Source organism: Choloepus didactylus, chromosome 2 (genome assembly GCF_015220235.1).
Source record: "Choloepus didactylus isolate mChoDid1 chromosome 2, mChoDid1.pri, whole genome shotgun sequence".
NCBI classification, from domain to species: Eukaryota; Metazoa; Chordata; class Mammalia; order Pilosa; family Megalonychidae; genus Choloepus; species Choloepus didactylus.
The window spans coordinates 222,246,231-222,270,145 of NC_051308.1; the positions used below are offsets into that span (position 1 = coordinate 222,246,231).

At 44.4% G+C, this 23,915-nt stretch overlaps 1 protein-coding gene across 1 annotated transcript; it reads left to right on the forward strand.

Moving 5' to 3' along the window:
- The first annotated feature begins 14,895 nt into the window (after window positions 1-14,895).
- LOC119520257 (ATP synthase membrane subunit DAPIT, mitochondrial-like) lies at window positions 14,896-15,071 on the forward strand. The gene is given in 2 exon segments (XM_037817966.1): window positions 14,896-14,938; window positions 14,941-15,071. Coding segments are annotated over 2 exon segments (174 nt in total).
- The last annotated feature ends 8,844 nt before the right edge of the window (window positions 15,072-23,915 follow it).

Sequence of the window (23,915 nt, forward strand, 5' to 3'; positions counted from 1 at the left end):
TTGCACGATTTGGAGCGTCTGAATCAGGGCCTGACACCCGGTCAGTGACGTATCCCCGTGGCGGGGAGGGGTTGCCTGGAAACGACGAAGATGAAGAAGCAGGAGCCCCAAGGTCTGGCGTGGGCGCTCCCAGTGAGACGGAGGAACACGCCTTGTGGTTTGGGTGCGAGAGGACAGACGTGGCCCAGCTCTCAGGAGTCCACCGAGTGAGTCGCGGGGAGAAGCAGCCCTGCCTTCCAGGTCTGAGAAGGGAGAATGCAGGGTCAGGTCCGACTCCCCCTCCAGGACATTCCGTGGTCCTCTCTTGGACACCTCCAGTGACGCTTAGAGCCCACATGGTTCAAATCCCAGCTCCTCCTCTTGTTAGGTTACTCTAGGCGAGTCACTTCGATTTTTCTGAGCCTCAGTTTCCTCATCTGTAAAATAGAGGGAAGAATCTTTCCTTAGCTGGTCCAGAGGATCAAATGAGATGATAGAGGTTATGCAAAATGCTTTATTTTAGTTTTTGTTATTATGAAAAGTAATAGACTTTTTTCATCAGAGGTAACAAAAATTTAAAAACATGAAAAAAAGCATAATCCCTATCAATTCGAGTTACGTGGGTCATATTCAGTTTTGGTATAAGCGTAATATTCAAGTTGAACAAAAACCTCAACAAATTACTTTGCTTTTTATTTTATACTTTATTTCATAAAAATATAAACTAGACATTAATTATTCAAAAACATTAAAATAAAAGCAAGACAGGGACTCAGATAATTGTACACCAGTGTTCATAGCAGCATTATTCACAATAGCCAAAAAGGTGGAAACAATCCACGTGTCCATGGACCGATGAATGGATGAACCAAATGTGGTTTATCCATATAATGGAATATTATTCAGCCATAAAAAGAAATGAAGCACTGATGCATACTATAATATGTACCTTAAAAATATTATGCTAAATGAAATAAGCTGAGCCCAAAAGAACAAATATTGTTTGATTTCCCTTACAGTAAATAGCTAAAATAAGCAAATTTATAGAGACAGAAAGTAGATTAGAGATTACCAAGGGCTGGGGGGTGGGGTAATGGGGAGTTATTGCTTAAAGGGTACAGGGTTTCTATTTTGGTGATGGAAATGTTTTAGTATTGGAAGGTGGTGTTGGTAGCAACGTTGTAAAAGTAAATGATGCCACTAAATTGTAAACTTAAAAATGATTAAAATGGCAAATTTTTTGTTATATATATCTTACCACAATAAAAAATTTGTATCCCATTAGAGCCTGAGCTACATGATCTTTGTCAATCAAAATAGTTAGGGAAGCAATTGTGTAGTGCCTGACAGCACCCTAAACCAAACACTTACACTATCAGATATCATATCACTAGCAATAAAACTTACTAACAAAAATTTTATATATAATTATATACATTATATATAATTATATAATTATATAATGAATACATCCTAATTAAAGAACAGTTGACAAGAGAGGATGGTGGGAAGATGCAGAGTAGGAGGCTCCAGGAATCAGTCCTCCCAGCAAAACAACTATTGAACAGGAATCAACTATTGTGAAACTATTGAACAGGAATCAACTATTGTGAAACTTTGGAGGCTAGTGGCACACTGTGTAGCATCTAAAGAAGAACTGGAGAAAGAGGTGATATATTGCAAGAAACATAGGTAAATTTCACCCTCCCTGAAGCTGCTATGATCCCCTATCCCCTAGCCACGTGGCAGACAGTTGAAACTGAAGTCCAGGCTCCTGATGCAGCCTCCAAAATCCAGGGAGGGGGTGTGTGGTCTGAGTGCTACTTCACTACCCTGGGAGGCCAGGTCTGAGGGCTGCCACTGTTCCACATGCCCTGAGGCAAAAGCAGCATAGAAGTCCCAGAAAGGTAGTACTTTTCCTCTCCTCTTTTCTCTTTCCATTTCCCATTTGGGAGCAAAAAATAATTTGGAAAACTGATGGCTCCAGCTCTAACAACATAAAAACAAACAAACAAACAAAAAAACCCTAGGTGTCCCAGAGGAGTGGATGAACTAGATTTCCGCAGTTATAACAACATACTGCTCAGAATGTCCAGTGCTCAACAAAAAAATTACAAAACACTCAGAGAAACAGAGAAGTATGGTCCATTAATAGGACAAAAAAGAATATGCCAAAAATCATCCCCAAAAAGCTCATACATTGGAACTATTAGCCAAAGACATTAAGTCAGCTGTCTTAAATATGTTCAATGAGCTAAGGAAATTAGGGAAATTTTGTCCAAACAAAATAAAGAGATAGAAATTCTAAACGGAACCAAAAAGAAATTTTGGAGATGCAAAGTACGGAAGTTGAAATGAAAAACTTAATAGATGGATTCAACAGCATATTTGAACAGATGGAAGAAAGGATCAGCCAAAATGAAGACAAGACAATTGAAATTAAACAATGTGAGGACCAGAAACAAAAAAATTGTGAAAACACATGAACAGAGCCTGAGGGCCTGTGGGACACCATCAAGTGTACCAACATATCCATTGTTGGAGTCAAGGACTCCATCAAAGGCAAGGAAGATGGAGAGGGACAGTAAAAGTAATTGAAGAAATAATGGCTAAAAACTTTACAAATCTGATGAAAGACATGAATATACACACCCAAGAGGCTCAACAATCTCCTAGAAGGATAGACTCCAAGAGATCTATACCAAGACACATTAGAGGGCAATTGTCAAAATCCAGAGGCAAAGAGAAGACTTTGAAAGCAGTAAGAGAGAAGTGACTTGTCACATACAAAGGATTTCCCCATAAGATTAATGGCATTTTTCTGATCAGAAACCATGGAGGCCTGAGGTCAGTGGGATGGCATACTTAAAGTCTTTAAAGAAAAAACCTGAAAACCCAAAACTCTGTATCTGGAAAAAATACCTTTCAAAAATGAAGGAGAAATTAAAACATTTACAGAAAAATGAAAGCTGTAAGAGTTTATTATCAGAAGGCCTACCCTACAAGAAATGCTAAACAGAATCCTTTGGGCTGAAGTAAAACAAGCCTAGACAGTAATTTGAAGTTACAAGAGGAAATAAAGAACATTGGTAAAGGTAGCTACAAAGGTAAATATAAAATCCTATATTATTGTACTTTGTAACTATGTTTTCCTCTATTCTGTGACTTAACAGTCAAACGTGTAACATAACATTTTAAATGGTGATACACTGTATAAACATGTAATCTGAGACAATAACAATATAAAGGGGGAAGGAAGGAGATACATACATGAGTAGAGACTTTGTATACTACTGAAACTAGGTTGTACTAGTTGAACTAGATTTTATTAAAGTGTTAATTGTAAATTACAAAGGTTACCACTAAGAAAATAACTAATAAATATAAAGAAAAGGGAAGAAGAAGGGAATAAAAATGGGGTACACCACAAAAAAGCAACTAAATACCAAAAAGACAGTAATGGAGTAGCTGAGGAACAACAAACATACAATATATACAGTATATATATATATGAACAGAAAAAGTAAATCCTTCCTTCTCAGATATTACCTTAAAGGTCAGTGGATTAAACTCCTGTATTAAAAGGCAGAGATTGACAGACTGGATGAAAAAGTCATGCTCCATCTATATGCTGTCTATAAGAGACTCACTTTAGGTACAAAGACACAAAGAAGTTGCAGGTAAAAGGGTGGAAAACAATACTCCATGCAAACAGTAATTAAAAGAGATCAGATAAAATAGGCTTTAAGTAAAAAAAGTTACAAGAGACAAAGAAGGATATTTGGTTCAATCAAGCAAAAAGATACAATTATTATAGACATATATGCACTTACAACAAAGCCCGAAAATATATGAAGTAACAATTCACAGAATTGAAGGGAGAAATAGGTAATTCTACAATATTTTTAGTTGGAGACTTCAATATGCCACTTTCAGTAACTGAAAGAACAAAGAAATCAAAGATCACTAAGAAAATAGAGGACTTGAATGACACTATTTACCAGTTAGACCTAATGGACATATATAGAATACTCCACCCAACAAAAGAAGGATACACAATCTTCTCAAGTGCACATGGAACATTTGCCATGATAGCTCATGTAGGCCACAAAACAAATCTTAGTAAATTTAAAACTATTGAAATCATTTTCTCAGATCAGAATTGAATGAAGCTAGAAATCAATAACAGAAGGAAAACTGGAAAATTACAAATATTTGGTAATTAAATAACACACTATTAAACAATCAGTGGGTCACAGAAAAAATCAGAAGAGAATGTGGGAAATATTTTGAGGCAAATGAAAACTAAAACACAACATGTCAAAACTTACAGGATGCAGCAAAGGCTGTGCTCAGATGGAAATCTGTAGCTCTAAATGCTTACATTAAAAAAAAAAAGAGAAAGATCACAAACCAGTGACCTAACTTCACACCTAAAGAAACTAGAACAAGAAGAGCTAACTAAACCTAAACCTAGTTATAGAAGGAAGGAATATTAAAGATTAGAGCAGAGATAAATGAAAGAGAGAATAGAAAAACAATAGACAAAACCAAATTTGTTTTTTTTTTTGTTTTTTTTTTTTTTGAGAAGATCAATAAAATCGACAAACCTTTAGCTAGACTGACAAAGAGAGGGAGGACACAAATAACTAAAATCAGGAATGAAAGTAAGGACATTACTACCAACCTTACAGAAATATAAAGGATTATAAGAGGGTACCATGAACAGTTACCTGCCAACAAATTAGAAAACCTGGATGAAATGTACAAATTTCTTAAAACATACAAATTCTTCTGGATCTGGCATAAGAAGAAATAGAAAACCTCAACAGACCTATCGCAAGTAAAGACATTGACTCAGTAATTAAAATCCTCCCAACAAAGAAAAGTTGAGGACTAGATGGTTTCAGTGTTAATACTATCAAACTTTTAAAGAACATTTAAGACCAGTCCTTCTCAAACTCTAACAAAAAATAGAAGTGGATGGATTATTTCCTAACTTATTCTGTGAGACTGCATTACCTTGATAAAGACAGCACAAGAAATGAAAATTATAAACCAATAACCCTAATGAATATACAAACAAAAATTCCTCAACCAGATTCTAGCAAACCAATTCCAACAATATATTAAAAGGATTATACACTATGACCAAGTGGGATTTAAGCCACTTGGAATATAAGGGTGGATATCATAAGAAAATCAATCCATGTAATATGCCACATCAAATGAATGAAGGAGAAAAAAAACACAGAGTCATCTCAATTGATGCAGAAATGGATTTGACAAATTCTAACATCTTTTCATGATAAAAGCACTTGAAAACTAGGAATAGAAGGGAATTTTCTCAACATGATAAAGGGCATTTATGAAAAAACTATAGCAAATATACAATGGTAAAAAACTGAAAGCTTTCCTCCTAAGATCCGGAACAAAACATGGATGCCCACTTCTTGTTTTGTCACCTCTGTTATTCAACACTGTACTGGAAGTTCTACATAGAGCAGCTAGGCAAGAGAAAAAAATAAAAAGCATTCAAATTGGAAAGGAAGAGAAATAATCCCTATTCACAGATAACATGATCTTACATATACAAAATCCCAAAGAATCCACAAGAAATCTACTAGACTAATAATTGAATTCAGCAAAGTTGCAGGATACAAAATAAATGTGTAGAAGACAGTTGGGTTTCCATACTCCAGTAATGAACAATGTGAAAAGGAAATCAAACCAAAAATTCCAGTTGCAACAGGATCTAAAAGAATAAAATACCCAGGAATAAATTTAACCAAGGAGGTGAAAGACTTGTACACTGAAAATGATAAAATTTGGTAAAGAAATTAAAGAAGATCTAAACAAATGGAAAGGCATTCCATGTTCATGAATTGGAAGGCTTAATATTTTTAAGATGTCAATACCACTTAAAGCATTTACAAGTTCATTGCAAACTTTATCCAAATTCGAGCAAACTTCTCTGCAGAAGTGGAAAAGCTATTTCTCAAATTCACATGGAAATTTAAGGTATCATGAATCCCAAAACAATTTTGAAAAAGAACAAAGAGGACTCGTATTTCTTGATTTCAAAACTTATTACAAAGCTACAGTAATTAAAATATTACGGTACTGGCATCAGGATAGAGAAATGGAATAGAATTGAGAGTCCAGAGATAAACCCACATACCTGTGCACAGTTGATTTTTGACATAGATGCCAAATCCATTCAATGGAGAGAGAATAGTCTCTTCAACAAATGATGCTGGGACAACTGGAAATCCACATGCAAAAGAATGAATGTGAACCCCTACCTCTCACCTTAATACAAAATGGATCATCAACCTAAAAAGCTAATACTTTAAAATTGTAAAAGTATAGGGACATATCTTCAGGGCCTTCTAGCAGGCAATGGATTTTTAGATTTTATACCAAAAGTGCAAGCAACATGAGAAAAAAAATAGATAAAATGGACTTTGACAGAATAAAAAGAATCAAAGGAAATTATCAAGAAAGTGAAAAGACAACCTACAGAATGGGGGAAAATATTTTTAAGCCATATATCCAGAATATGTAAAAACACTCCTACAACTCAACAACAAAAAGACAAGCAATCCAATGTAAAAATGGGCCAAGGATTTGCATACACATGTCTCCAAAAAAGATATTCAAATGACCAGTAAGTATATGAAAATATTGCAACATCATTAGCCATTAGGAAAATGCAAATTAAAATTACAGTAAGATGTGACTTCGCACCCACTAGGATGGCAATTATTTACAAAATTGAAAGTAACAAGTACTGGGAAGAATGCAGAGAAATAGGAAGCCTTGTACATTGTTGGTAGGAATGTAAAATGGGGCAGATGTTGTGGAAAACAATTTGATAGTTCCTCAGAGAGTCAACATATGATCCGACAATTCCACTCCCAGGTACATACTCAAAAGAATTGAAAGCAGGAGCTTGGACAGATATTTGTACACCAGTATTCATTGTGGTATTATTTACAACAGCCAAAAGGTGGAAGCAACTGAAGTGTCCATCAATAGATGAATGTATAAAGAACTGTGATATATCTATACAGTGGAAGAATATTATTCAGCTGTAAAAAGAAGTGAAGTGTTGGTATATGCCATTACGTGGATGAACCTTGAAGACATCATGCTGGGTGAAATAAGCCAGACACAGAAGGACAGATATTGTATGATTTCTCCTACATGAAACACTTTGCTTTTTTTTAAATCATATTTTCTACTGTAGCATATAACATATATATGTAGAAGTGATAACTTTCCAAATGCTCTTTAACAAGTAGTTAGACAGCAGATTTACATGAAACACTTTGAATAAGCAAATTCATAGAGACAGAAAGCAGAATAGTGGTTACCAGGGGTGGGGGGATGGGGAGTGGAGAGTTATTGCTAAATGAGTATGAGTTTTGTTTTTGGAATGATGAAAATAGTCTGGGAATAGATACTGATGAAAGTTACACAATATATCAATGTACTTAATGTCAAAGAATTGTCCACTTAAAATGTTTTTATGTTCTTCCTATTTTACCACAATTAAAAATAAATAAATTGGACAACAAAGTCCTACACTGGTGAATTTAATTAGCTGGCCCTAGGTCCACAGGCTGGCATACTAGCTTAAAGGATACTTGGAAGTTGACTTCTGACTTCTAGAATGGTGGGGGTAAGACTCATGACTGGGAGATTCCCTAATATAGAAAAAATATCCAAAACATATTAGGTGATCACAAACATGGAATATGTAAAAAAATTCCCTGCCCCAATCAAGATGGAGGAGTGAGAAACTTCAGTGCTGCATTTCCCCACATGAACTTTGAACAGCCAACAAGAATTGGCAGTCGTATCTTTCTCAAAGCTCCGGAAAATAGTTTAAGAACTGCAATATCAGGGCAAGCAATGAATCAAGAAAAAAGCTACTTAAAAGCAGTAGAATCTTGAAGCACCATGGACAGCCCCTCCCCCACCTTTCACCAGTCCAGTACGGAGCCAGTCCACACTCCCAGTATGGTTTCCTGGTCCCAGTTCCAGAGGGAGAAGAGTAACCCTCATGCACATACTGGGAGCATGTATGTTTGGCCCAGTCTATCTAATGGTGGCCTCAGGAACTTGTTCTTCCACAACTTGCCCTGTGTACGTTCCTACAGAATGCTGTGGGAGAGCAGTCAAGAGTCTGTCTGGGACAAAGGAGGTTGGTTATAGGACATACAATGAAATGCCCGGAACTGTGAGGAAAGTGTTTCCTAGGGAAGAGGAGACATTCGTATCTGTGTAAACAAGGGATTCGTCGTGCCAAATGTGCATGCAGAAGACAAGATGCATGGGTAGAAAGGACCAGGAAAGTGCTACACTTTGGCCTGAGCTGTCCTCCAAACTCATTGTATGGATAAGCCCTGAAGGAGGGCACTTTCACAGGTCAGTCTTCAAAAATAGGGAAAGGTGTTTTCTTTTTGTCTGTCTGTATTTTATCTTGTTATCTCTTAGAATTCAAGGAAAACTCTGCCATAACACTAGCTGGATACAAGCTTAAGGAACAGACACCTCAAAGTTTAAATTCCAGAGATAACACATTAAAATTTCAAAATGTCCAGGTTTCAACAAAAAATTACAAAACTTACAAACAGGAAGTGATGACCCAGGCAAAGGAGATGATTAAAGCATTAGAAACCATCAATGAGGATCAGACCTGGGACGTTCAAAGATTTTTTTTTTTTAATGGTCCTAAATATGCTCAAAGAGTGGAAGGAAAATATAGACAAGGAACAAAAGGAAATTAGGAAAACAATAGATGAACACAGAGAATATCAATAGAGAGATGGAAATTATGTAAAGGAACCGAATAGAGCTGAAGACCATAGTAACAGAAATTAAAAATTCCCTAGAGGAGTTCAACAGCAGATTGGAGGTAGCAGAAGAAATAATCAGTGCACTTGAAGATAAGACAGTTGAAATTATCCAGTCTGAGGAGCAAAAAAAAAGAAAGAATAAAGAAAAGTAAACTGAGCCTAAGGAACCTATGGCATACCCATCCAGTGTACCAGTACATGCATTGTGGAAGTCTCAAAAGGAGAAGAAAGAGAGAAAGGGGCAGGGAGAATATTCAAAGAAATAATGACTGAAAGCTTCCTAAATTTAATGAAAGACATGAATATACACATCCAAGATGCTCAACAAACTTCAGACAGATTAAACCCAAATAGACCCACACTGCACCATGTTACAATCAAACTGACGAATGCCAAAGATAGAGAATTCTGAAAGTCACAAGAGAGAAGTAATATGTCATGTACAAGGGAGCCTCATTAAGACTGTGTTGATTTCTCATCAGAAACCATGGAGGCAGGAAGGCAGTGGGAAGACATACTAAAGTGCTAAAAGGAAAAAACTGCCAACCAAGAATTCTATAGCCAGCAAAACTGTCTTTGAAAAATGAGGGCGGATTAAAACAATCCCAGATAAATAAAAGCTGAGGGCTTTGTCACCACCCGCCTGGCCCTACAAGAATTCCTAACAGGAGTTCTGCAGATTGAAAGAAAATGACACTAGAAAATTGACTGAAGCCACAAGAAGAAATAAAGATCTCTGCTGATGGTAATTACATGGGTAAATATAAATGCCAGTACTAGTGTATTTTTGGTTTATAACTCCACTTTTTACTTCCTACGAGATCTAAAAGGCAAATGCACAGAAATTAGTGACAAATATATGGGTTTGGACCCATGATGTATAAACATGTAATTTGTGACAAGAACTACATAAAGGTGGGGAGGATGGAGGGATATAGGAACATGGTTTACATATGCTATTGAAGTTAAGTTAGTATCAAAGCAAACAAGATCGCATAGATTTAGGATGTTAAATTTAAGCCCCATGGTAACCACAAAGAAAATATCAGAGAATATGCCAGCTCAGAGAGACAGAAAGTGGAGTGGGGTTATCAGGGGTGGGGGGCAGGAGCAATGGGAAGTTAATGCAAAGTGGGTGTAGGGTTTCTGTTTGGGACAAAGGGAAAGTGATAGTAATGTGTGGTGCTGAGGGTACTGCAACATTGTGATTATTGTGATTAATCCCACTGAATTGTGTGCTTGGTAGGAGTTGTGATGGGAAGATTTATATTGTATTTATGTTTCCACAATTAAAAATAAAGAAAGGGCAACTAAAGAGATAATGACAATTAAATGCAATACATGATACTGGATGGGATCTCAGAATGGAGGAGAAAAGGCTTAAAGGACATTTTGGGGACATAAGAAAAACTTGGAATATAGGATATAATAAGCTTTATATCAATGTTAAATTTCTTGAATTTGATAACTGCACTTAAGGTGATTATATAAATGAATATCCTTGTTCATAGGAAATGTACATGTAGTATGTGTCCAAGGATTATGAGGTGTGCAACCTGCTCTCAAATGTTTAGAAAACTGATATTGATAGATGGATAGATGAAGGAAGGAAGGAAGGAAGGAAGGGAGGGAGGGAGGGAGGGAGGAAGGGAGATGGCAAAACTGACAAAATGTTAAAATTGGTGGGTCTGGGTGACTGGGGGATGTCTCTGTATGGGGTTTGTATTATTTTTGCAACCGACCTGTAAGTTTGAAATTATTTCAAAATTAAAAGTGAAATTAATTAATCAATGAAAAAAAGAACATTTACAAAAAGAGGACCAGCATTCTTTTTCCACCATCCAAATATAATTACTACTAACATTTTGCTGAGTTTCTGTTCTTTACTTCTGCCTGTATCTTTCTTTGCTATTTTTGATTACAATAAAGTTGCAAAATAGTAATGATTTCCTTTCTAACCCTCACTTAGTTTCAGATTCCCCTAATGTTACTGTGGCATGTTTGTCAAAACTAAGAAATCGACCTTAGTACACTACTGTTGACTAAACCGCAGACTTTATTCAGATTTCATCTGTTTTTTCACGAATGTCCTTTTTCTGATCCAGGGTCTCCAGGATACCACTTTGCTTAGTTGTTGTGTCTCCCTGCTGGCAGGAGAAAATGACAGTTCTTTATCTCTTCCTTGAGTCTTTTAGCAGGCCATGTAAAGTCTGATAGATTTCCCTTCAGCCTGGTTTTGCCTAGAATAGGAGTAAAGGGTGGAGAATAAGAAGACGGGCTTTGGAGATAGATCTGGGCTCAAATCCAGGCTTCCACTTCTTAGCTGTGTGAACTGGGGCAGGTTCCTTGACATCTCTGAGCCAGAGATGTCTCCCCGTGGTGGGGAGGAGGAGCACAGGGCTTGGGCACCTGCCAAGTGCTCAACATCCTTTACCACAATTATTTACCAAGGACCTCCTGTGCCTCTGACACTTCTCGGAAGAGATCCCGTTGACTTCTCCCAGCACTCTGCATTCCATTTTAGGGAAATGAGACCGTGTGGGAAACTGAGTGACCTGAGGTCACATATGAAAATCGAGCAACCAGAAGTAGGACCCAGGCCTTACCAGGGCTCAAACCTTTTCGACTTTCCAGGCAGGGAGCACGGACCTGGGCCCGGCGTTTGCCCCAGTTCCTCAAGAGCTGGGTGGGGAGCGGAGAGGGAAGCTTGTGTTGACACGGGAGTGTTGGGGTGGTGGTGGTGGTAGTGGTGGTGGTGGTGGTTAAGGGTGGAAAGGAAAGCCCAGGGAAATGCAAGGAGGATGCCTGCAACAACTGAGAACCAGAGTTCCCCATTTCAACAGCCAGTCTCATCTCTATCAGAGTTTTCAGGGTCTGCAGGCGGTTGACTTGGGGCCCTGGCAGGCAGCTGTGGGCAGCAGCTAGTTATAGCAGCAGGGTGACGGGGTGGGGCTGGACCTTGCCTGCTGTGTTGGCCCCTTATAGGTTTTCACCCGCATGTAATATCATGTAATTTAGTGTTTGCAGTGGGGGGCTGAGCCCTTCCTCTCGGCCCTGTTACCACCCCTTTAGAGGAGTGGGAGGGGCCTCTGGATGCAACACTGGACAGAGGTTGGCACTGTGTCCTGCTGTCCACCTAAACTCCACCAATGGAGCACATTTGCCCAAGTGCTAGAAAACACTCCGGGAGGGAGAGGGCCAAGCCTGGTGTGGGAGACACTGGACAATGCCTGGGCTCTGAAGGGACACTGAGAACTCCAGGACACACAGCTGTACCTGCAGAAAGCCTGGCTGGAAGTCATCAGTGTCCCCACAGCCTGCACGCCTCCCCAGGTTCTCTGGCTGGCTTCTTCCATCTGTTGTGGCTCAAAAGTGAGTCCTCGTCTGATGCGTGCAGATCCAATCAGTAGAAGAGAAAAAGTTTATTTGGCAAAGGCTAGCCTCAAGGAGACAGGAAGATAAAGAGTTCCTCAGAGTTTCTCAGATCTCTCTCCCCTAGAGCTGGAAAGGTGAGGGATATTCATTGGATTAAACAAAGGGAGGTGGAGCTAGGGACGTTAGGGCGGCACATCAGGATTGGCTAGCAAACATTCAAATTTTAGGATTGCAAGTTGGCTGTTATCACTGGCTGTGTCTACATTTAAATTAGGGATTGAAATTGGTTATTATCACTGGCTGATGGGTTCTGTTATCTTGAGGAGGGGGCTGGTGATGTGTAATTTGTACTGGGCAGACCTCTCGCTTTCTTTCAAGTTGGTTATTCCTCTCTCCTGTTGTCTCTGCTCATTTTGCTTTCCCCCACAGGGTATTTTATGTCCCCGGGTTATTTTAAGTTCAGGTTTCCATTAAAGCTAATTAAGGCTGGTCTGGCTAGAGCTGTTAAAACAAGAACTTATCTATGGGGTGTGTAAGTGGGAATTTCGGAGAAAAGAGAAATGGAAACTTTTTCATCCTGTTAGGGAGGGGGCTGCTTCGGCAATGGGGGAGGGTGTGAAAAACAGGTCAGGGTCCGCCACACAGCCCCGCTGGCACAGGCCCTGGGAGCTGCCCCGAGGTCTTCAACTGGTGTTTTTTCACAGGCCACGTGATGATCCAGCTGGGCTCCAAGGACCCCCCAGCAGAGACCCTGGCCCTGAGGAGGTCATGGCCCGCTGTGGCACCGTCGCATGTCTCGCGGCTTTGGGGCACCCTGCACGCTGCAATGCTGCAGCACCGAGGACAAGTGCCCAGGAAAACCCACTGGATGAGAGCAGAGACGCTCACAGCGTCTGGGAAGTCCCGAGGCTTTCGGGGCGATCTAGTTGTTGATCTGTTTTCTAGATTTTCTCTGACATGGGTCGCTGACTTTCATATGAGCAAAGGTACCGTGTGCAGCTCCCTGCTGAGCAGCCCTGAGACGACTGGGGAGCGCGTTAGGGAGGATGTTCCCTCCCTTCACGGATTCTCACTGGGGGAAAATCTGGCCACTTTTGGAAAAAGATGTGCAATAAATGAATATCCACTAGGAGGAGAGCATCTCTAGGCAAAAAACTTCAAAAGACTGTCTCACGCTCCTAAGTGGGGGGAAAGTATCTGGGGACTGTAAGCCTCAACCCCTCTTGGTTTCTTAACCTTGTGAACCAGGAGGCAGATAAAGGGCTTTTCACAACCTGGTGAGTGGGGAGGAAGAGGAGAAGGGTGATGAGGAGGGGAGGGAAGTGGAGGAGAGGGGAGGTGAATGAGAACTCTTGGAGCTTGCTGAGGGCCTGCTGCGGGCACCCTGAGAAGCACCTGTCCAGTCCCAGGGCCACAGAAGGCCTGGGGGAAGCCGGTCTGCAGGGGGTTCAGGGGCCAAGAGTGGAGGGGATGGCAGCCGACCCAGCAGGAGCCCTCAGGCCTGGGGATGGGTCAAGTCCTAAAGTGCGGGGCTGGAGAAGAGCAGAGATGTGATTCAGAAATTGCCAAAGTGGGGAGCTGGAGAAGGGTAGAGCTGTGACTCAGAAACTGAAACCATCTCCCATGAGTCTGGGGAAGTGGGTTGGAGCCCAGAGTGCTTCTTGCCCGGGTACTTCCCAACTGAAGATGGAAGCTGCAAACCTTCTCACTGCCCCAGGCGTGCTCTCCCCAAGGTCTGCAGAGGGAAGGAAGTGGCCCAGTTCTGGTACCAGAGGTCAGGTCTTGTTCTCCTAACACGATAGAAACTCCTGTGTAATTTCTGGGCTTTGGGCAGCAGCTGTGTCTGCTGCTTTCCTTCAGCAGAGGTTATATAAAAAGCAATCTCGGGCTGTTTCTAAAACTGAACACAATGTGTCTCATTGTTGACTCTTCAGCAATGGTCCAGCTGGTACTGAGTTCCAGGTTGAAAACAGTTTTCTCCCAACTTGGCCATGGCTCCAGGGTCTTCTAGTTCCATTTTTGCTGTTGGGAAGTCAGATGTCATTCTTACTCCACACCCCTTGTGTGGGAAGGTTTGGGAGCCTTCTCTGGCCCTGGAACTCCAATATTTCACATGCCTGACCTTCTGTGGGTCTTTCACTCTTTGTTCTGGACACGTGTGGATCTTTTTAATCTGGGGACTCATGCCCTTCAGTACCAGAAACATCCTTCATTTCTTCTTTCGAGAGCTCCTTTTAGATGTTGGATCTGCTGGACAAATTCTTCATCTTCTGGCCCTGTTGTTCTGCTCTCTGGGAGATTTCCTAGACTTCTTCTTCCAATGCATTCTATCCCCTTTTAAAATCTCTGCTTTCATATTTTTAATTTCTAATAACTTTTTTAAAAATTCTACTTCTTATTGCATCCTGTTCTTATTTCATCAATCTCATATAATGTGAGAAAGAAGAGAATTGCCAAAGATCCTCTTCTGCTTTGAACCAATACTTAGAAGTAATAATACCATTTAGGAATACATAGATGTCAATTGTAAGATGATTATCATGACCCCAAATTATCAATTACAATTACCAATTATCATCCTGGGCTTATTTTTGGAGTTTAAAAGTTACCTCCATGGCTGTGTGTGTCAAAGGACATGAGCTGCTGAATTTCTGGCTCTGGTATGATTGAAATCATGGCAGATCCAGAAACTGATGCCCAATTCCAGTTCACTGGTATTAAAAATATTTCAGCTTTTAAACTCTCACAGGTAGAAAAAATTTTGTACTGGCTACATATGGAGGCATTGCTTTGATTATCCTATATTTCAAGTTAAGGTCTAAAAAATCTCCAGCTGTGAGAGCAACATAAATGGATTCTAAATTATGTGTACCTCATCCATTAAGTTCTCATGCCTGGAGAAGCTAATGTCAACTCATCAAGTGATATTCAATTTGCACAACAAATTATGAATCTGGAAAAAAAAAGTTACTTCCACAGGGCATGGGACAATCTGAAACCCAGCTGTCAGGAGCATCTGACATTTTTCGACGTGATTGTGGCTTGAGGTCAGAAATATTTCTTCGTTTCCTAGAAAATGAAGATTATTGTCTTGTTCTCCCCACTGTGCAGGGGGAGATTTTTGGGAAGAAAAGGGGAAAGGAGATGACGCCACCTTCTTGAAAGGGCAGACTTGGGGCCTTCTAGAAAGTGCTGTGCTCCTTCCCACCACAGGAGATTTGCATAAGCCATTCCCTCTATCTGAAATGCACAGCACTCCCTTGTTCTTTCTTAGAGTTTTGACTTAAGCATCACATCCCCAGGGAGGCCACTCAACACCCCCCCCAAAATATAGTCCCTTATGACCGCCTTGAGCTGTACCATGAACCCCTTCTCCACCGCCCTCCTCACAATAGTAATGTTATGTTTATTTGTGATTACTCTTCTTAGCATCTCTTCCCTGATAGACTGTAAGCTCCATGAGGGCTGGGCATGATGCTTCGCTTACATCTGCTGAGCCTGGCGTTTGTTGAATGGATGATGGGAGGATTCTGGAATGTGGAATCTGTCCTCACTTCCCCAGCCCCCACACCTTCCTCCAGACCCCCTGGGGATGGTCCTCCTTGGAGTAGGGGGAAGGGTCCTGGGGAGTCCAGAGCCCTGGGTTCCCAGCTTTTCTCTATCACAACCTCTTCCTTGTGATCTTGAACCAAATAACTGTCTGAGGCTGATGCACATGTTCTTTTCCACCACGATTTCCTCAGCCTGGCTCCCAGGGGTGCTGCAAGACTGACATTTAATGCAATACCTTCAGGAAAGCCGCAGTGCTAAACCTGTTTCCAAGTAACCTGCTGCTGCTGCTGCCTCTTAGCCTCAGTTTCCCCAGCTGCAAAGAAAAAGGGTTGAACTAGAAGGTCAAAGGTCCCTCCCCTTCTGTTAGGATTCCAGAGTCCTCCTCAGCCCCCAGGGCCCTATCCCACTGCTCACAGACAGCATGTCCTGTCCTGATGTCCCCTGTCCCCTCTGCTGGGTCTGTCCCACCCATCCCTGGCCCAGGCATCACATAGACTTGAATCTTCCTACACATGGAGGCAACGGGAAGGCCTGGGGCCCTGGCAAGGGGAGGCACAACTCTCCAACTCAACAAGAAAATGGCTCCCTCATGATTTACACGCTTTGTTTCATTAAGCTCACAGCCACCCTGAGATGTAGGTTTTCTCCTCCTTTCTGTTTTACAGACGGGAAAACCGCCAGCTGGAAAGGTTACATGGCACCCCACAGTCTTACAGTCAGGAGGAGACTGAACCAGGGCTGGGTCCCCTGTGTGAACCCCCCGTGCCCGTGCTCTGAGCTGGAAGTACCCTCCTGGCAAATTCCCTCTCGAGGAGCCCCTTTCCAGCCCCTCGACAGGAGCCCCGGCTCCATCTCCACATTGCTCTGAACTCCCCTAAGGGTCGGGGAGTTTTGCTAACACGTGCCTCCAGCTTTGTGGGGTCTCCTCCCAGCACTGCAGAGCAGGGGTGGCCCAACCAGGGGGAGGAGGCTGCCTCCCGCCCACCCCGTGGGGCAGCCTCCAAGGGTCCAGGGAGGGACGGAGGGGACAGTGCTTCACACCGCATCTCAGACCAGGGCTGACCACCCGTGTCTGGCCGGCCTGTTTCGGGCACACAGTGGGGTTGTCAGGAAACGGGGAAGATGTCAGACGGGCTGTCTGCTCTCCTGCCACTCACGAGGGGAGGACCGGGTGTGACAGTTACTCAAGAGGCCCTTGGCCCTTCCTCCCAAAGCCCAGGGGAAGTGATGGGTCAGCCGCAGTGAGTGAGGGACAGAGGGGGAAGGAAGAAGGAGGGAGAGCACGGAGGAACCGAAAGACATTCTGAGTCAGAGACTGGGAGTGGCCCAGGGAGGAATTTAGCCTTTGTCCCCCAGTTTTGGGGGTGAGCCCTGACGATTGTGGGTTTTTTTTGGCTTGCTTGTTTTGTTTTTCTGATAGATTTTAATGAGGAATGATGTGGTGTGATTGTGTTTTAGCAAGGGAGATGGTTGGGGGTGGGGCAGGGAGGGGCAAGGAGGAGGCTGTTACAGTTTGCTGAGGGGAGAGGATGGAGGCCCAACCTGGGGTGCTGGGCAGATGGGGGGAGAGGCATCTAGAAGGCAGACTGAGGGTGAGTTTAGCCCCTTGGTGCTGGGCTAAGGCCTCCCCTCCAGGTGGTGCTGCCTGAAGGGGTTCACTCCAGCTCTGGGCCAAGTTCATGGTGGGGTGGGATGGGGTGGGGTGGGTGGCTGGGTCCCCTGGGGTGAGGAGAGAATGCACCAGCCTGTGCCAGCCTCCATCAGTCCAGCTCCCCCACCCCCTCGCGTGGACTTTCTCTGGGAACCACCCACCTTATCCCCAGTCCCAAGTTTCCCCTAAGAACTGAGACTTGAGTCCCAAGGCTGGGCTGTCATTTCTGCCTCCTGCTGCGGGTTTGGTTCCAGGGAGCAGTGAGTTAGGACAGGCAGGAGAACTCTGGTCCATGAGTTATCCCAGCCACTGGGCATTCCCGGGGTACAGGCAAGCCCTACAGACAGCCCCGAGAGCAGAGAGAGACGAGAGGGGTGGGGAGAGGAGCCACCCTGTGCCCTTCCCTGAAACCTTGCTTGCCTGGAGCCCTCCTAGGGCTTCACAGGTGGAAGCCCAAGATCCAGGACTTCTCTATGTCCATCCTTCCAAGCCTACTGGCTCCAGCCCAACCTTGGGCTCCAGGGGATACAAGCAAGGACCCACCTGACATCTCCCTGATGCCCTATTGCATGAAGACCCTCAAACCCAGCATCTTCCCCATAACCTGCTCCTCCTCCCATGCTCCCCTCTGAGCACCCAGGTGCCAGGAGACCCAGGAGGCACTCTTGTCGTGTCCCCTAATAGCTAAGTTCCATTGATTCTTCTTCCTTCTCCCAGGACCCCACCCCTTCTCTTCATTGCACCCCATGCTGTGTCCCAGTGGTACCATCTTGCCTTGTGACAGCATAGCCATGGCTCTTGCCACTTCTAACCTCAACTCCTCTATGGCACTGTTCTCCCTCTAGCCTGTCTGATCTTCCTAAAACACAACACTGACGTGTCACCTCCTTTCTAAACACTTCCATGGAATCCTGTGGCCCTCAGGGTGAAGCCTGAGCTTCCAATGACCTGGCCCCTCGTGCCCTGGCCGTGACAACTCTCCAGCCTCATCTCTTGCTTTCCCCTTCCAGAACACTCTCTTCAGCCACATCACGGCAACTTGCACACCCCCAGTCCTGAAACACCCCTCCCTCCCCTAGGCCATTTGCACATGCCTGGAACACTCCTCTCCACTGCTGTGCCTGGATAACCTCTATTTACTCTTCAGATCCCAGCTCTGATTGCTCTTTTCCAGGAAGGTCTTTCTGATGGTCAAGCTGATTGGGCTCCTTCCTTGGCTTGTTCCTTTCCCAGTGCTGATCCACTCATTCAACAAATAAATTCTGCAGACCTACGATGTGATCGGCCCTGTTCTAGCCATTCTAAAGACAACAGTGTGCTGGTTTGAAGCTGTTATGTACCCTAGAAAAGGCCATTTTCTTTCAATCCATCCCTGTGAGTGCAGACCTATCGTGGGTGGGGCCCTTTGATTAGGTTGTTTCAATTGAATGTTACCCAGCCCATTAAAGGTCAGTCTTAATCCCTTACTGGAGCCCTTTATGAGAATGAAAGACAGAGAGAAATACCCAGAGACCTCAGAGAGAGAAATATCCAAAGAGCTTGGAGAGAAAGGCCGTGGAGGTGCTAAGAGAGAAACCACAGAAGCTCAGAAAGGAGGCAGCAGAGGCTAAAGCAATGAAACCCGGGAGTGAAGGAGAAGCAGACACCGACCATGAGCCTTCCCATGTGACAGAGAAACCCCGGATGCCAGCAGCAGGGATCATCCTGTTGCTGCCTTAATGGGGACAGTTTCATGGTCTTAGAACTGTAAATTTATAAACTAATAAATTCCCGTTGTAAAAGCCAACCCATTTCTGGTATATTGTATTCTGGCAGCTTTAGCAAACCAAAACAACCAGGAAACAAAATAGATAACAATCCCTGCCCCTAGTGGAGCTTATATTCTAATGGGGGTGGGGGTGGGTGGGTAGGAGAAAGATGGACCACAAATAAAACATAGTATAAGTCAATTATATAGTGGTCTAGCAGACGAGGAAGAAATGGGGAAAACGGAGCAAGGGGAGGGGAGGCAGGGCTAAGTGGGGTGGGCGGGCTGCAGTTTTTGTTTTTTTTACATTTTTTTTTATTGTAAAACTTAACATATATACATAACAGTGATAACTTTCATAGTATGATTTAACAAGTAGTTAGAGAGCAAATTTCAAACTATGGGTTATAGTTCCACAATTTCAGTTATTTCCTCATTGTGAAACATAACATATACATAGAAAGTGATAACTTTCAAAGTACAATTTAACAAGTAGTTATATAGACAATTTCAAACAGTGTTATGGGTTACAGTTCCACAGTTTCAGATCTTTCTTTATTGTGAAATATAAAATATATACAGAAAAGCAGTAACTTCCAAAGTACAATTTAACAGGCAGTTATAGAACAAATTTCAAAGAATGTTATGGGTTACAGAGCCACAATTTCAGTCATTTCCTTCTAGCTATTCTAATACCCTAGCATATATATATATAAAGATTCAGTATTCGTAATCCTTTGTTAAATCCTATCTTGTTTGTTGCTACCCCTTCCTCTAGTTTAATCACTTTCTCGATCTTCAGGGGTGTCTAGGTAGTGACCACCCTAACTTGTTCATGTTGAAAAGGGGTGTCGACATTATGAGCAAGGAGATACATCTGATTGTTGTTCCTAAAGAGGCTGTTGCCTCTGGGCTTTAGGACTTGTCTGGCATAGGAACAGTGGTGGATTTAAATTTCTGAGTGATAAATTTAGTGAGTGAAACTTCTATAGAATCTCAGATAGGGACCTAGGTATTTCAGGATTACTGTTGGTTAGGGCTTGGCATACTGTGGTCATTTGGGATATCTAGCTGGAGCTTGCATACGAGTAACCTCCAGGATAGCCTCTGGACTCCACTTGAAATCTCCCAGCCACTGCAGCCCAACCTTGTTACCTTTCTCCTCCCTACTCTGGTCGAGAATGCTCTCTCAATCCCTCAATGCAAGCTGCAGTTTTAAATGGGCATGTCAGGGCCCAGGGTCAGCCTCCTTGAGAGACAGAACATGGGGATGGTATTCGTTGTCTAGGTCTGCTATAACAAATCATCACAAACTTAGTGGTTTTAAACAAAATAAATTCATTATCTCATAGTTCTGGAAGCCGGAAGCCTGAAATTGAGGTGTTGGCAGGGTTGGTTCCTTCTGGAAGCTCTGAGGGAGAATGTTCCATGCCTCTCCCAGCTTCCCGTGGCTGGGGCGTTCCTGGGGCTCCTTGGACCGTGGACACATCATTCCAACCTGTCTCCGTCTTCACATGGCTTTCCCCTCAGCGTCTTCTCCTTTCCTGTCTCTTATAAGGACACATGTCGCTGGATTTAGGGCCCACTCTAATCCAGGAGGATCTCACCTGGAGCTCCTTGCCTTAACTACCTCCAGAAAGACTCTTATTCCAAGGACACTCACATTTTGAGGTTCTGGGTGGACATATCTTTTGGAGACCACAGCTCAATCCACTACAGGGATGTTTGGTCACTTTTGGGGTTTGGACAGGTCTGTGCTCAGACCTGATTACAGAGGGGTCCTGTTTGTGTGTTCATCCAGCGTGGTCGCAGGGTGGCCTTGGCTGATGTTGATTTTCTGTGACATTTTTTATGTCCAAGCCAAGAACACCAAGGCACAGCGGACAGTGCCAGGCCAGGCCCTGGGAGCCGAGGCCTGCTTTTCTCTCTCCATGTGAAGGTGGTAAGGGAGGGAGCCCTGCAGATGGGGGAAGTGGGTAGAGTCCCAGGAGGAGGGGCAGGAAGGGAGCATGCCCCAAGGGGGGCAGGACCAGCCAGGACCCTGGGTGGCTGGAGCAGAGTGAGCTGGGGCAGAGAAGTAGGAAGGGCAGAGAGGGAACGGGATGGGAGGCAGAGCAGCTGAAGAGCCAGCCTGGCTCCTACTCTGAAGGAAATGCCGAGCCTTTGAGTAGAGTTTGAACGTGACCACCTGGTGTCATAAACAAGCAGTTTTGGTGGTGCTTGCAGGAAAAAACCCAGATGAAATGGATTCAAGAGTGAATGGAGAAGAGAATGGGAACATCAAGTTGAGACAATTCTTTGCAGGGGTTTTCCTACAAAGCGGAACAGAGAAAAGGGGGGGAACTGAGGGAGCTGGTGGGGAAGTGGAATCAAGAGGATTCTATTTTGTGTTCTTTAAGGTGAGAGCAGTAACATGGCCGGAAATGGTCCGGAGAGGGAGGTATCGGCAGTGGCAGTAGGAGAGGGGGTACATGCAGGTGTGAAGTCACCGAGCAGGTGAGAGAAGAAGGTGCTAATGCCCAGGTGGCAGCAAGGTGGCACGGCTAGGTGAAGGAAGGATAGTTCATTCACAGACCCAGGGTAACGGGGAGGGTGGAGGGGCTGCGGCAGGGGAGGCTGGGCAGGCAGGCTCCTTCCATAGCTCACCTGCACTTCCCATTAGTAACCTTGTCCCCATACCATGGGCGCAGAGAGCTATGGGCCCAACCTTGCCAGGTATGGAGACTTGGTACCCAGTGCTCCACACACCCCAAAGGGGACCAGACATGGAGACAGAAGGGGTAGGAAATTGAGAGGGAGAAAAAACAGAAAGGGACCAAAATCCAGGGTTTCACCCAGACCTTGGGAACAGGCAGACATAGCAGCCTGTGCCAGGCTCCCATGTGCTGCTCACAGTTCAGGATGCAGGGGCCAGGTTCAAATCCCTGCCTCACTGCTTGCCAGCTGTGTGACCTTGGTCCTGTACCCTCTCTGAGCCTCAAGTTCCTCATCTGTAAAACGGGGACACCACCAACCTCCTCTCAGGGCTCTTGGCAGAATCCGGGGACAAAACACAGGCCAAGTGTCCGGCAGGATGTCCCACCTGGATCCAGAGGCTTTGCCTTCCCCTCCCCCCATCTGAAGCTTTGGGGTCCACATTGGCTGCCACAGTGGCGCCAAGGATGGGAGCAGGGCGCCGCCTCCTGGCTGCCTCTGGAACTGCACCCCTGCCTCTGCTCAGAGGAGGACGCCTCAGATAACCCGTTTTCGCCTTTGAACAGGCAATGATTTTATTCCCCCGCAACACATAAAATTCACACTCATTCAGCGAGCACTCCAGGGCCTTCCCAGAAGGTACAGCCCCTACCAGCCTGTCTTCCTCCCCGCCGCGCCGGGGCTCCTGCAGTCCCTCTCGGCACCAACTCGGCGACTTCAAAGGTCGCCCCTCTCCTCTTAGGCCCCCTCCCCTCCTACAAGCAGAACTAGAGGGGGACTTTCTCTTCTGTATTCTGTCAGCCTTTGCGGTAATCTCGAGGTTCGCTGAACTGTGTGAGAGCGCGCGACAGCGCTATCGGGCCCCCTTGCTGGCCGGGAACCCACTTGAGGTCAGGAATCGGCTTCCTGGTACTTTCAAACTCGCCAGCATGGCTCACAGGGCCCTTGGGGATCTGGCGTCTCTCTGGATTCCTCCCTCTCCACAACCCTCCTTCCACGCCTCTCCCAGGCTGGGCCCACCTCCTGGACAACCTGGGCTCACCCGCTTCGGTGCAGCAAATCCCTACTTGTCCGTCGCAGCTCTGCTGATCTCCGCGGAAGCCTCCCCGACCGCCCGGGCGCCTCACCGCTGTCCCCACCCCGCGCAGCCCTGGGTTAAAGCCCCCGCCAGGGGGGCTTCCTGCTGGACGGGGGGTCCCTGTAGGCTGGGGGTGCGCACTGCCGTGTGCCGCGGCCGATGTTCAATCCCTGTGAGTTGAGAGCAGTGAGTCCCCACTGCCACAGTCTTCTGGGTCCCTTCTGCCTCTCAGACGCTGTGATTTGAACAGAATAGTGATCGGATTTCAGGCAGGCTGTCCTCAGCTGATCCTGATCCGGGATCACCTGGGAAATGGGCTGGTTTCTGCCAACAGGAGTCCTTCTCCACAGGCTCCACCACCTTCTCCCAGGGAGGGGAGCGTGGGTCTGCAGCCCCTCCTTAGCAGATGGCCTGTTGGTGGGCACAGGACACTGGGGAAAACAGCAGTCGCTTCTCACCCGGGGTGGACCTGTGTCCCAGGAAGAGGAGAGGCTGTGCCCCTCGGGCGCGTGGTGCTTCAGGGACAACAGACACCCCTTGCGGGTCCAGGTGGTGAGCAGGAGGGGGTTATTTGTTTATGGGCGACGTCCAGAGCTGGTTTAACGGCTTAGACTACTGAGCCCCTTCCTGGGGTTCTCATCTTTATTTTCTCTCAGACTATATTTTTGCCATTCTGATGAGTGTAAAATGGTATCTCACTGTTTTTTCTTTTAATTTTAAACTTTTTTATTTTGAAATACTTTCAAATTTACGGGACAATTACAAAAATAATACGAACCTCACGCGGAGAACTCCAATACACCCCATCCCCCCAGGTGCCCAGATTTACCAATTTAACATTTTGTCCCACTTGCCCTACCGTTCTAGCAAGCTGTAGTTCAATCTATCAATACATCTATTTGTCTGTCTGTCCATCAATCCATTTTCTGACCACTTGAATGTACATTGTATACATCATTCTCCTTGAACACT